This window comes from Teleopsis dalmanni, chromosome 1 (genome assembly GCF_002237135.1).
Source record: "Teleopsis dalmanni isolate 2A chromosome 1, ASM223713v2, whole genome shotgun sequence".
Classification (NCBI taxonomy): domain Eukaryota; kingdom Metazoa; phylum Arthropoda; class Insecta; order Diptera; family Diopsidae; genus Teleopsis; species Teleopsis dalmanni.
Genome location: NC_051846.1, coordinates 176525495 through 176539336, shown reverse-complemented (window position 1 = coordinate 176539336; position 13842 = coordinate 176525495). Strand labels below are relative to the sequence as shown.

The 13842-nt window shown below is 30.2% G+C and overlaps 2 protein-coding genes across 2 annotated transcripts; both read left to right on the top strand.

Annotated features, from left to right (window-relative positions):
• Nucleotides 1–4648: 4648 nt before the first annotated feature.
• LOC119670384 lies at nt 4649–7804 on the top strand. Its single transcript, XM_038080631.1, has 4 exons — nt 4649–5156; nt 5219–5387; nt 6941–7258; nt 7330–7804. Exons 1-4 carry the CDS (start codon nt 4792–4794, stop codon nt 7741–7743), a joined length of 1266 nt encoding a protein of 421 aa, XP_037936559.1. The 5' UTR covers nt 4649–4791; the 3' UTR covers nt 7744–7804.
• A 2739-nt stretch (nt 7805–10543) lies between these two features.
• LOC119671036 lies at nt 10544–12032 on the top strand. Its single transcript, XM_038081530.1, has 4 exons — nt 10544–10922; nt 10989–11157; nt 11215–11520; nt 11577–12032. Exons 1-4 carry the CDS (start codon nt 10564–10566, stop codon nt 11988–11990), a joined length of 1248 nt encoding a protein of 415 aa, XP_037937458.1. The 5' UTR covers nt 10544–10563; the 3' UTR covers nt 11991–12032.
• The last annotated feature ends 1810 nt before the right edge of the window (nt 12033–13842 follow it).

Below are 13842 nucleotides of genomic sequence, written 5' to 3'. Positions count from 1 at the left end.
AAAACCAACATGTGCTTTAATTGAATCAACATTATACGTCAAATAAGAATATTTTGACCTGAGATTTAATACAAGGGCAGTTTGATAAATTAGTGACTTTTTGATTTCCCGCGCATTTACTTCAAATGCAACAGTGCTGCCGTCAGCTGTAATCTACCAGTGGGGAACTTTTTAATTTTGAGCAAGCGACGTCATTCAGTTGGTGTTTGATAGCCGTTCAAAGCAGACAACCTCTTGAATTTTTTACGAAAATGGAAAAAGTCAATTTCGTGTGCTGATTAAGCATTACTGGCCAAAATCCACGAATTGGGATACGAACTGCTACCCCAACCAGCATATTCTCCAGATTTAGCCCCCTTCGACTATTTTCTGTTTCCAAACCTAGAGAAATGGCTGGGCGGTAAGAGATTTAAATCCAATGAAGAAGTCATTACCGAAACAAACGCGTATTTTAAAAGCTTTGAGAAAAACTATTATTAGGAGGGAATAAGAAAATTAGATAAACGCTGGACTAAATGTATCGAGCTAAAAGGTGATTATGTAGAAAAATAAAATGTTTATTTGCCGAAAAAAATTTGTTTCATTCAAAAAGTCGCTGACTTATCAAACCGCGCTCATATATAGATTGACCTGAGTATAATATATTATTTGGCCCAACACCCTTCATTCGCCTAAGTACTTTGTTAAATATTGTTCATGTTTTCTGACACAGTTGAATTCAATTTTTAAAGTACTAAGTCTATTCAGCATTTACCACTCCCGTTATAACTGAAATGAGACTCTCAGGACCATGACCTGAAATGTTCATAGCTCATTTAAAAAATATGGTTTTAGTGGGTTAAAGTGTCCCACTGTGGCTTGTGATGATGATTAATTTATTTGCGACTCACACCAGCAAGTTTATAGTTGCACATTTATAGATATATTTATATAATAGCACTTGGTTATAAATATTTTTTTTTATAGAGCCAAGTTTTTTTTTTTCAGTGACGCAAAGTGCATAGAGCAGTACTCATTACTTTATAAAATACAAATGAAAAGAATACAAAAACACTCATTAAATTATTTAAAAGTAATTAAAAGTTTTTAAATATGTCGTTTTAATATATTATGTAATTTGAAAATAAATAAATATAAATAAAAAAATAAATGTTAAAAACCGCACATTTAACACTAAATTCAGTCCACACAAGAACCTTTCAATATCGCTTTTAAATCAAATCGTAGGTCTACTTATCTTATCACTAATGCAGTATGAAGTGGGCATGTCTCGAGTGTTTACTTAATTAACTAAATATGTAATTAAAATAAATACTGATAGTATTATTTATTTTACTGTTCATGAGAAATAAAAATGTAATTAGCAATGAACTTGCAAATTAAAAATTTGCTCATGATGCGAATAAACTCATATGTGAATATGTGGGTAAAAAGCCTGTAATCAAACAATTTCAGAGCAAACAATAAAAAACTATCTCAATTGATGTGAACTCGTGTGTTTACCGGCCACAAAATGACTTGACATATTTTATTCAAAAGAACAGTCACTTAAGTACACAAGCCTACAATTCTACAAATGGAGACGTGTCGCGACAGTAATGAGTTAAATTGCGACTCTTCCGCAGATACAAACGCGGTGCCGGCCTAATTTCAGTTGTAAATACGCTACGTTGTAATCTACGGAATGCATCTCAATAAAATTACGTATTATTATAGAATATGGAAAATATTTCCATTAATCATTGTATATAAACGTTATTTTATTTCATATAAGCTTATAAGTTAAAAATTTTATTATGCAGTGTAATTTAAATTGCAATTTTGAGAATTCCACTGTATAAAAGCAATAAACCAGTAACAGCTAATATAGTGCACTCCGTAATCTGGACTTAAATGATGAGGTACATTAGTTGTTTTATTAACCTTAACTTCGCTATTCTAGTATATGGTTGGTTGGTTAGTTGGTTATCGTGGAAGATCATCAGATATGCATCCACTACCCATAAATGACGATTATTGACCATTTTACTACCACATTCCTTGCAAGAAACCTATGGAAATAATTACTACCATTCCATCTATTCCGTTAAATTCAAATAAGTTAAAGAGTCCGCTGAACAATGCAACATACTATCAAAAAGTACTGACTCTAAAAACCTAAGCCTTCTTAAAGCCAAAGTCGATCAGTCACAGAAAAATAATTTCCACAACATCTACAACGGTATTGAAATGAATGCGCAGTTTCTCTGTGTTGGTTTCTATATATCAGTGACCAAAAAGAGCCGCAATAATTCATGCAGTCGCTGTTAATAAACTCTCAAGATGAAATTTTGTCATAAGACGACCAGGGCACCGAGAAGTTACTCATAACTTGTCAGTTAGCTAAAGAAAATTAAATAAGCACTTCTAAATAAAGTCTCTATTGAATTACCAAAATGGAATAAATTGAGTTTAGTGGCGTAACATCAGGTGATAAATCCAGTTAAAATTTAGATTTCCTTTCTTCTCTTATTAGAAAAACTGTCTTATCTGGTCTTTTAGCTTTATAACGAAATATTTATGGTTCTGCTTCTCATTACTTATACCATAGATAGTTTGCTGCATTTGATTATTTTTCTTCCTCCACTCACCTTCTTTATACCTGAGCATTTTCTCCTTCTCCTGGAGCTGTTCCTCTTTCCTCTAATTAATCTTTAATCTTACTCCTTCACCATCATTTCCCCATTATTCTATTTCTCAACCTCCTTCTTCTTTACTACATCTAATTACTTTTTCACCGTTCTCTCTTATCCCAACACTACCGTTATTACCAGCTCTTAGCTCCCATAGACCAGTTCTGCCTCTTTCTTATTTTATTCTGCTACCATTACTTCTATGAACTTCTTCTTCCTCACATCTTTTACCACGAACTCTGCATTCCCACATCAACCCTTCTTTACCGCTTCTTCTGCTATGCTCTACTACTTTTTTATTTTCTCACTCACCCAGCACAACTTCTTTACTTTTCCTTTCCCCTTTTTTTTTCTGTATGAACTTCTTTTTCTTTACTACCTTTTTCCACTATCTCTAATTTACCCCTTCTTCACCTTTTCTTCACCACCTCTTTAACCTGTTATTCCTTCCCCTGGCCTACTTTCTGTTCTTCTACCTCTTTCTTTTCTAAGTCTCTAACCATAACTACTTTGCTCTTCTTTTTCTTCATCTTCTTCTTCTTACGTTACCTTACTAAATCTTCCACCCCTCTTCTTTTTCTTCCCTCATCACCTCCTTTGCCTGATTTTCCTTTCCCTGGACTACTCGAAAACTTTTTCTGCTCCTCTACCTCTTTCTTCTCATCCATCAGCTTATCGCCCACCTCCTTTCTTTCTCCTTTGCTTCCTTCAGCATCTCTTTAACCTGCTCTTCCTTGCCCCGGATTACTCCCTACCTCTTTTTGCTCTTTTACCTCTTTCTGCTCTTTTACTTCTTTCTGCTCTTTTACCTCTTTCTGCTCTTTTACCTCTTTCTGCTCTTTTACCTTTTTTTTCGTTTCCATCACCTCAACACTCATCTTCTTTCTTTCTCCTTTTCTGGCAATTGTTTAAATATATTGTTGTAATTTAATGGCTGTTATAAGTATTATTGTTGTAATTAATGTTAGAGCGCTTAGATTCAAATATTTCGAATAATTGAGGTTGTAAATTGTTCAGTTATATAGGTGACAGATATCTTAGCAATATGTATGTCGAAGTACTGTTTTTCTTAAAATACTGATAACATTAATTAGTGTAGGGTAATCTAAGAGTATCCATCATTATACTTAAAGTCCAAAAATTTCATCATTCTATATTTTTATTGCTTAAAAAGACTTTTACTTTTAAGAACAGAACTGTAGACTGAAGGTACGAGTATAATAAAAAAAGATTTGATAAAAGCAGAAATTCATTGATAAAATAAATTAGTAGTTCAATGTCTGCGAAAAACAAGTTGAAGTGTGTTTACCCAATTTATCACGTCACATTATCAAATAAAATTAATTTAAATTTTTTATGTAATCTTTTCTGCATAGATAAACAAACTTTTTGGGGTTTCCAACTAAAAAAATATTGAAATTTTAAGTTACAAAAAATGTTAAATATACGGAAGTTCTCCAAGCCATTTTTTCATGAGACACAGAACAAAAACACCATTTAATTGCTTTTAAGCAAATTTTGTAAATTTCCAAAATAACATTAATTTCATTTAATTATATATAAATTAATGTTTTAGAATTTTTTTTATTTAATTAATATATGTATTTATTTAACTTTATACGATTTTGGGAAAAGTTCCGGATGCACAAGTATATAAACAACAGACACGACTTTTGCAGCATGACATATTTTATAATAATAATTAATATATAATATAATGAGCAAGACTAAGTTAATTTATTTTTTCTTAGTACATCTTAACTATTATGGTATCTTATTTAGTTATAAACCACAACATCAAAATCCATTGAATCAGAAGTGGGAATTTTGCAACAATTCGGAACCACTGATTTTTATTAGTAAACAAACAATTTGCAAAACATATCACGGCTACTAAAACAAAATCGTTTAAGCTTGTATAATCAACACTTTAGTGCTTAGTATATAAACAAAAAGAATAAGTACACTCACTCAGATAATAACTAAAATGTGCTAAACAGTATTAAAAGTTTTTAGTCGGATTTTGAACTTGAAAGGTGTAGTACGTATAACCACAATTAAAACTAACAGATACATTTGCCAGTACTAAAGTCAATAGCGTTCCCTACACAAACCAAAAATGATTATTAAAAATCCTTACAATATAGTTGTGCCGGCTTATTTGGATAATGAATTTTTCACTACAGCCTTAGAAGAGGGTCTTCGAGAAGCAAAAATTAATATAACTGAAATAAATTTTGAATGGGGCAGTAATCCGGGCGATAATTACTGTTCGTGCATATATCGTGTTGTTGTCTTATACGAACGATTGAGTGGCGAATACAATCAAAAAGAGCAATTAAATTTAATAGTGAAGAGTATACCGATTACCAAAGAAACACAATTTTTGGAAGATGTGGGTGTATTTATCAAAGAAAAGATAATCTATACAGATATTTTGCCGAGATTAGAGATTTTAGGACAAGATTTTAAGTTTGGTGCAAAGTGAGAGATTTTTTTATTAAAATTAGTGATTGTTTTTTAATAATTTTGCATTTTGTTCAAAGTTGTTATTACACTATTAAGTCACCAACTCAGACAATCGTTTTTGATGATCTACAAGTGGATGGATTCAAATTGGCAGCACGTCAAGATGGTTTGGATTGGCATCACAGCCTTTTGTTGCTACAACAGCTGGGCAAATTTCATGCCACTTCAATGGTTTTGGCTAGAAAGGTAAGAATTTTAAGATTGTAAATCAAAAAGTACTGATATGTTTAATAAATTAATAAAACCATTAAACAATAAAAATGAAAATAATTTTAGCTTATATAGATTAAAAACACAAGAAAGTAAACTATTTATGAGTTTAAAGAATATAAACAAAAATAGTTACCCGTTTTTTTCTGCAAAGTGATATTAGTAAAGTATATAAGTAAATTAAAAGAAAATTTAAAAAAAAAGTGTTTTGAACAACAACGAATTATAACAACAAAAATTTTATTATTTATTACTTAACTACATTTTTGGCTGACCATACAGCTGTTTCGAGTATTGTCGATGGGTATTTGGCTAATTACCAAACATTTCTCTATTAAGACAATAGCTTCTATTAAAAAACATGATTTCTCTTATCATAATTGACTTTAAAAATCAAATTTTAAAAAAAATTTGGTTTGATTTGCAGAAAATTTAATACCCTACACACCGAACTCTGTTAAAAATACGATGCACTAAACTTTGCATATATATTTATTTACATAAAGGATAAGTCTCTGGTAGGTCTTTTATTTATTATTTATATAGATAATTTATTTATTTTATATTTTTTTATAAAATGTTTTCAACGCAAACTTATATTTTGTATAAGAATTTTTTGGCATAGACTGCCAATTTCATCCAATTGTCAACCAAAGTTTCATTTTATTAGATCAAAACTAGGAAACAAAAATTAACATTCGTTTACTCTTATAGTTAATTAAAAATAATTAGAATCACTAATAGCACCTATTTTGTTTAAGAACTTAAGAAATTAGTCAGTGAGATGGGTGGGATTCTGCAGAAACTCCCCAGCCATCATAGAGTAGAAGTGTCCAGATGCACTAACTCGGAAAAGACTCAACAAAGCATAACTGCATTATTTTCTCCTAACGTCACATAATATTGAGGGAGCAACAGTTCAAATAATTACGTTTTATTTTTCCTGATCTAATCGTTTCTTCAATGACCCTTAATTTGGTAATTATGTCTATTACATCCCCAATATACATTTTCCCAGTATCCTCACATTTTATAATGCTATAGTTAAACCATATGAAAGCCGTGTTGCGTCTTTACAGTAGTATAGAACCTAGTTTATAGAACTTTATAACCTCTTTCATAAAGGTATACATTCCCAGATCTCTATTCCGTATGTACATTAGCACATACGTTAGTGTGACTAACTCTTCATTCTCTTCACAGAATCTACAGTTTGCATGCGTATAAATGCCCAGTCTTCTAAGGTGGTATTTTAGTTAACAATCTCCTGTTAAGATTCCTGTGATGATCCTAAGTTTTTTGTTCTGGTTCTCCTTCATTTTTATAAATGAAATGGTTATTATTAGTTATTATTTCTATTAAGAATATTGAATAGTTTAGTTTCAGTCCTTTCCTCATTAATTCAAATACATATTGCTATTATATTAAGTTAAGGAATTTTAATTGAATAAGAAGTCGGATTAAAAATCATATATTATAAATTTAAATAAAATTATAAAATAAAGTTCTTTCCACTTCTATACTCACAGGATCCAAATATAGTGAAACGTTTGAAGAATGGCATGCTCTGCGAAGACACAATAATTAAATCAAACACCTACAAACATATATTCGGTAGTACTTTATTGCAATTGATTTCCTATGTGAAAAACTGGCAGGGATATTTAAATATCACGGAACGTCTTGCTTACTATTATGATCACTTCAATGAGATAACACTTAAATCTTCTGAAACTAAACCAGATGACCGATATGTTGTACTTAATCATGGCGATCTATGGACTACAAATTTTATGTTCGCCTATGATGATCCAACAGTACCAAAAATACCTACACGTGCACTTTTTGTAAGTTAAACTCGCTCTCTTTACAATATTAAATAAAAACCAATTAAATTTTTTTTGTATATTGTATATAGATTGATTTTCAACTAAGTATTTATGCTAGTCCTGCTATGGATATAAACTTTTTCCTCAATACCAGCGTACAATTAGAAGTATTACAAAAATATCGTGATGATCTCATTTATGAATATTATAGAACTTTCTCAGAAACACTGATGCGTCTTCATTTCCCAAATATTCCCACATTTGAAGATCTACAGCACGAGTTGCGTAGCCGTGAACTATACGGTTTATTTGGTCTTTACGGATTTTACCCTATGATCAGTATACCAAAAGAGGCATCTGGCGATAGCAGTATTGAGACGTGGTCTGATGAAACATTTAAGAGAAAAAAATTTGATGCATCTTTTTCCAGTGAAAAAGTCCAAGCATTTCTAAAATGGAATTTAAAACGAATGGAAGCATTGGGGGTTTTTAATGATTTTTAATCATTATTTGTATTACGAGAATTTATCTGTAAACTGAAAATGGAAAGAAAAATTAATTATGATTATAAAATAATTAACTAAATAAATTTTAATTAAAATATCTTTATTTTTCTTTGTTTATAATAATTGTAACTTTAAAATTCACATAATAAATCTTATGAATGATGTAAAAATCTCTTTAATTACGAGCATTTCGGGTTCAATTAGTTTGACATTTTATTGATTAATTGCTTTATTACTAGAGATACACTCACCAGACTTTGAGTTTTATGAAGATAAGATAAGCCAGTTGTAAAATATTTGTATAAAATGATATGTCTGTCATAATTTAAAAACTTTTAATTCGCAATTAAGTTAAAAATTAATTTTAGGATATGGAATTAGGTTCGGTTCGTACACATTAAGAACATTATTCTTTTCAATTACTAATTTATTCAATTTTATTAAATTTGATTTTTAAACTCCATTATGACAAAAGAAACCATGTTTCTTAATTGAAACTATAGTTTTAATAGAAAGGTATAAAAACAGCAACAAAATTTTAATATTCTTTAAATTAATTGAATTGTTTTATGACGATACAGTTGTTTCGAGCATTGCCAAATACCCATCATTAGTGGACTTTTATATATATATCTTATATATTAATTAGTCGTAAATAGATTTTTAAAACTGAAAGTACCAAGACTTTAACTCATGTCTTGCCAAATTTGAAGCTCAAACTAAATGTCAATTACCCAACTAACGCAAAGCCGTACTTGACTTATTTTTTCTAACTACGTTTAAAATATTCAATTAATTAGTAAATACAAAATTTTGTTGTTATAATGCACTACTGCTCAAAATACCTCTTTTTTCAATTTTATTTTACTTAATTTTATATACATTTTTTCTAAATAATTACTCAACCGTAATTTGTTAATTTGTTAGGGTTTATATTCAAATAAAAATCTATCAACCAAATAGAATCTATTTTGTCACCTTCAAAGTAGACCCAACGACTACAGTTTAAATATATCAAACCTTAACCTAATCCTTCACACATTAAGTGAAGAATTACTTTTAACTCTTTGAATAAATTTTATACATTAGGCACGAACCATTGAAGATTCTATACAGAGTGTTGTCGAAAAATATCTTACATGTCAACAAGAAAAGGACCATCAGTGGTCCTTTAGTTTCAACTGTTTTAATGACAGATAAAGAGTTAAACTTTTTTCAGGCATCCATGTAGAAGTCATTGACAACAACAGATTTGTAGAAACTTATTTGACAAAATGTTATTGACTAATATCGTACGTACTATCTGCAAGATCTTAGGCATCTAAGTGTTTAAGCACTTTGATGACATATACTATAAACAGATCAACATTCTTTAGATATCTGAACGTAAGATTTTTAATGACTTCGAATCATATTATTAGTGTAGATAGCGAATGAGCTTGGTGGACAAAGTATTGTAGAAAAGGGCTTATCAATTACCTACAAACTCTTATCATGTACTCTGATTCTGTAAGTATCCTTTTCCACTTTTCTGATTAGCATTTTTCAGTTATATTTACAAAATTATTGTAACTGCAAATCAAATGAATTGGCTGTATGTGGGATTATAGACAATTTTACAAATCTTTGTTTACATTATCATCATATGTTTATACATTAACATATCTTTGTTACGAGAAGAAAGAACAGTTTCTGTCATATATAATGTATTGGGAACGCGGATATGCTTACTGTCAATTTACTTATACTTTGATTTTACCCTCAATAAAGTATTTGAGTGCTTCCATAAACTCTTTTCCAAGTAATGTTATTGCCTCCTCAAAATGATTTTCTGGTAAAAATAGTTTTGTGTTGAGCTAGTTATGCTATACAATATAAATTAATTGTGTTTCAGACACCCAGTAAAGCAAAGCACTGCGAATATAATAGCCATAAACTAAAATGAAGGAACTCCGATTTTCGATTGAAAGCTAGCATGTCTCTCGTTGCAGATTTTGTAATGTTAAGTAAACATCGAAGTACCTGCCCATTCTCATTCTTTCCAAAATTGAAGTGTCATGTATGATGATCTCTGAGACTTAGTTGTTATGAATGTGCTAAGAATACGTGATGCTTATGATAACAGTACTGAACTTAACGCGGCACCAATTCCAGCATAATCATCATCAATATCATCTTGATATATATGCTGAGAAGAAAATAGTGTTAGCTATCACAGCAAGTGATCATTTAAACTAACTCTGGACTTCTGATCAATATGAAACCTGGAAAATCACAACCAGATGGTGGTAAATCACAATTTTTTGGGATCATGTTAACCTACTGTAATCTATATACCATATATCTTATCGAGTTTGTTAAGTTCTTGTGCATTATATTTTTTTATATGTCGTATTATTTATTTTTAAAGACCTTAAAATCGATAATATATATAGTTTTTTTATTTATACTTGTACTCACTGTTCGTCTGACAACTGAAATATGAATTCATTAATTAGAGTACATAGATAAAAGTTGATTTATAAATCTCATTCCAATTTACAAGTGTAATGACTTAAATTAAAATTGACGAACTAAATCAAATAATGAGAACAATATTTATTGATGTCTATGAAGAATTCGTCTTAAATTCATACGGCGAAGATCAATTGTCTCAACTAATCAAAGAAATATCGGCGCAGTAAAATAGATTTTCGATTAAGAACAATTAATTTTATTTGTGTACTGACAGTTTTCCATGTCGCAGTCATATAAAAACAAATCGATTACAAATCTTTGAGCTCAGTTATCTCTAAACTAAGATACCAACGTAACGAAATGGCATGTTCAACGGGATTTACTACACCAGATTATCTTAACAAGGATTTTATGAGGCAAACGCTTGAATATGGTTTGAGACTGGTTAACTTAGAAATAGTGGACATAAGACTGAGAAATTTAACAGTTGGTGGTGAAAATTATTGCAGCAACATATATGGAGTAAGCATCAGATACAAAACCGAAGCTGGAAAGGAAAGTGAAAAATATTTGATTATTAAATCCATGCCTATGGATAAACAAATTCTTCTTGGACGTCTGAGCATTTATTGTAAGGAAACGATTTTCTATTTGGATATAATGCCGAAATTGGAAACACTTATGTGCTGCTCGAATGAAACCTGGATTTTGGGTGCTAAGTAAATATTTTTAATACTTTGTTATTAAAAATTACTGTTAATTCAATCACTTTTTTCTTACTAAAGGCATTACTATTCCACTACCACGCCGATACAAACAATTGTAGTAGAAGATTTATGCAGACAAGGTTTTGAAGAACAAAGCCGGCAGATCGGTTTGGATAAGATGCATGCATCTGCTGTTATGCGTAAACTAGGAGAATATCATGCTTTGACTATGTGCTTAATTGAAAAGGTTACCTTTATTATACTTATAGAATAAAATATATGTTTAATCTTTTTTGTTATTTAGCAACCTGATAACATAAAAGGATCCTTTCAATTTGGTCTAATAAACAAGGAAGCTGTAGAATCTGAAGCTTTTAAATCGCTTTTCGGCTCGCAACTTTTAAAGTTGACAACATTAATAACGGATTATCCGGGATTTGATAAGATATCAAAGAAATTACTCAGATATTATGATAATCTAAGGGAACGTGTGCTAAATGCAGTTTATCCACTTAAGGGTACTATCAATGTACTAAATCATGGTGACTTGTGGGTAAATAATTTACTCTTTAGAAGTGTTGAAAACCAAAATATACCAGAAGTACGATTTGTAAGTAAGACTATATTAGTGTTTGCAAGAAGTTTATAATATAAATTAATTTTCAGATTGATTACCAGTTTTGTTTTTATGGTAGTCTAGGTTTTGACATTAATTATTTTCTCATTACTAGTGTACAATTGGATGTACTTAAACAGCATAAAGAGGAACTCATCACTATATATTTTAAAGCCTTAATAAGTACTCTGGAGATATTGCCTTACGAGCATAAATTACCAACATTTGACCAAATTTTAAAGGAAGTTCATGAAAGAGAAGGTTATGGTTTTTTTGTTGCTTTCGCTTTCTTCCCACTTATGTCTATGCTGGGCCTTGATTCGCAAGATAATTCTTTGCAGAAACTACAAGTTGAAGAATTTGCACGTCAAAAAATTGAGTTAATGTTCAAAAGCAATCCACGTACAATGGACACCTTAAGGTACTTGCTCAAATACTACGACGACTTGGGTATATTTGATTAAACATTTCTTAAAATTTTTTCTTATGAAACAGAATTTAAAATCCATTTTTTCACTTTTATAAACTGTTTTTTAAAAAAATTTTTATTACTCAATAAAAAACCACACATTATATAGAAAATATTGGAACAGGCTTATTTATTTAACACTTTTCATTAGAACCTTTACTCGATTTTAAATGACATCAGCGAATTGTTTTAGCTTCTCCATTTTTTAAACTTAATTTATAGCAATATCCAATCTTACTTATCAAAATATTCTCTGCCATTTCTAATGCAGTCATTATAACTTATTTAATGAAGTGTTTTTTCCTGGAGCAGTTTTTTTGAAACTTCATTTTCATTTTCACCAGGTCTTGAGAATATGCCGACTGACACATCTATTCGAAATCGCCTTTCTCTCATCTCATCTTTAAAATTTTTATATATGACTTCTCAAATAATGACAGCAGTCAAAGAGTAAGCTAAACAAGATTTTCAAAATACTAACAAACTATAGTGGTCTCCGAAGAATTCAGTCCGCACAGTAATGTATGATTGAGATGTAAATTACACCTCATACCTGTGAGGTATTATCACATTTATTAACTTTTATAACTTCAATTTAGAATCAGAGTCAACAATCTATCTCTTCGGACAGACCCATTTTGTTTAGGTGATAACTCAGTCCATGGTGAACCATTAAATATCCCACCAGCAAGCTCAACTCTGTTCTGCTGAAGAAGGATACCTTACCATAACTGTAGGGATGAACCAGCTCTATAGCCTGACAGCTACCTCGACTATCGACTTCTCTTGGCTGAAAACCATTTATCAATTAGAGACCTCTTTAGCCCACAGATTTGAGAAGACTGTCGGCAGACTCATTTTCATTAATTCCTGTGTGACCAGGCACCCAGCAAAGCAACCCTTTGTTTTTGCTTGCCAGCTGCTGCAGCTTATCAAAGCAGTCTAATAGAAGCTTTGAAGAAAACTTCCAGGTGGATAATGCTTTGTTTGCTGCTTGACTGTCTGTCCTATTGCAGTTCTCTATGCCAGGAACTAGTCTGCAGATAGAGTTATTACTGTCGGGACTTCAAATTACAAATTCTCTGACCATTTTGTATCTATTTAATTAATTGGAATGCGTAGTAAATCCAATAAAAATTTTAATTTTTTTTTGCATTATTAATAGTTACTATCTTCAACAACATTCACTTACCTGTAATTATACACTTTTATATGCAATTGCAATGATATATAATTTAAGCTGTACATCAAGATTTTATCGCAAATTAGCACCAAATAATGGCTGTGATAATAATATTAATTAAATTGTTAGCGTTTAAATAAAAGAATAGCAAAGCTTTGTTAATAACAAAATATAATTTGCATTTTAATTTGTTTAGAGGCAACTGTGCATGTCAAATACAAATTAGATAATCTAGAGATATAGAAACTATTTAAGTATATAGTTTTGAAATCAGGAAATAATGAATGAATGTAATTATTCATCATTGGAAAAATGTTAAGTATTTATAAATATAAATGTTAAGTAACTGAAATAATCTCAATTCGTTTTGTTAAATTAAAATCGCAGTGTTTGTCAAATTTAATGAAACGGACTGCTATTATAAAAACTTTTCTATTCATTATTTTTTATTTAAATAAATATATACTAATAAATAAGTGATTTAATAATTAATTAAAATTCGAGAACTAATATCTTATGACAAATACAATTATAAAATAAATTAACTAATCGTATTGTAGTGGGTAACTTAGAACTGTCAAACAACACAATTAATTGCTGCAAAATCATTCACTCTTCATTTCAAATGTCAATTAAAAATTTATAGTGCCATTTTATTAACTAC

Coding starts and splice junctions, on each gene's coding strand:
- LOC119671036 (XM_038081530.1), top strand. CDS start 10,564: ATGGCATGTTCAACGGGATTTACTACACCAGATTATCTTAACAAGGAT. Junction 10,923..10,988: donor ACCTGGATTTTGGGTGCTAA/GTAAATATTTTT, acceptor TTCTTACTAAAG/GCATTACTATTCCACTACCA. Junction 11,158..11,214: donor CTATGTGCTTAATTGAAAAG/GTTACCTTTATT, acceptor TTTGTTATTTAG/CAACCTGATAACATAAAAGG.
- LOC119670384 (XM_038080631.1), top strand. CDS start 4,792: ATGATTATTAAAAATCCTTACAATATAGTTGTGCCGGCTTATTTGGAT. Junction 5,157..5,218: donor GATTTTAAGTTTGGTGCAAA/GTGAGAGATTTT, acceptor TTTTGTTCAAAG/TTGTTATTACACTATTAAGT. Junction 5,388..6,940: donor CAATGGTTTTGGCTAGAAAG/GTAAGAATTTTA, acceptor CTATACTCACAG/GATCCAAATATAGTGAAACG.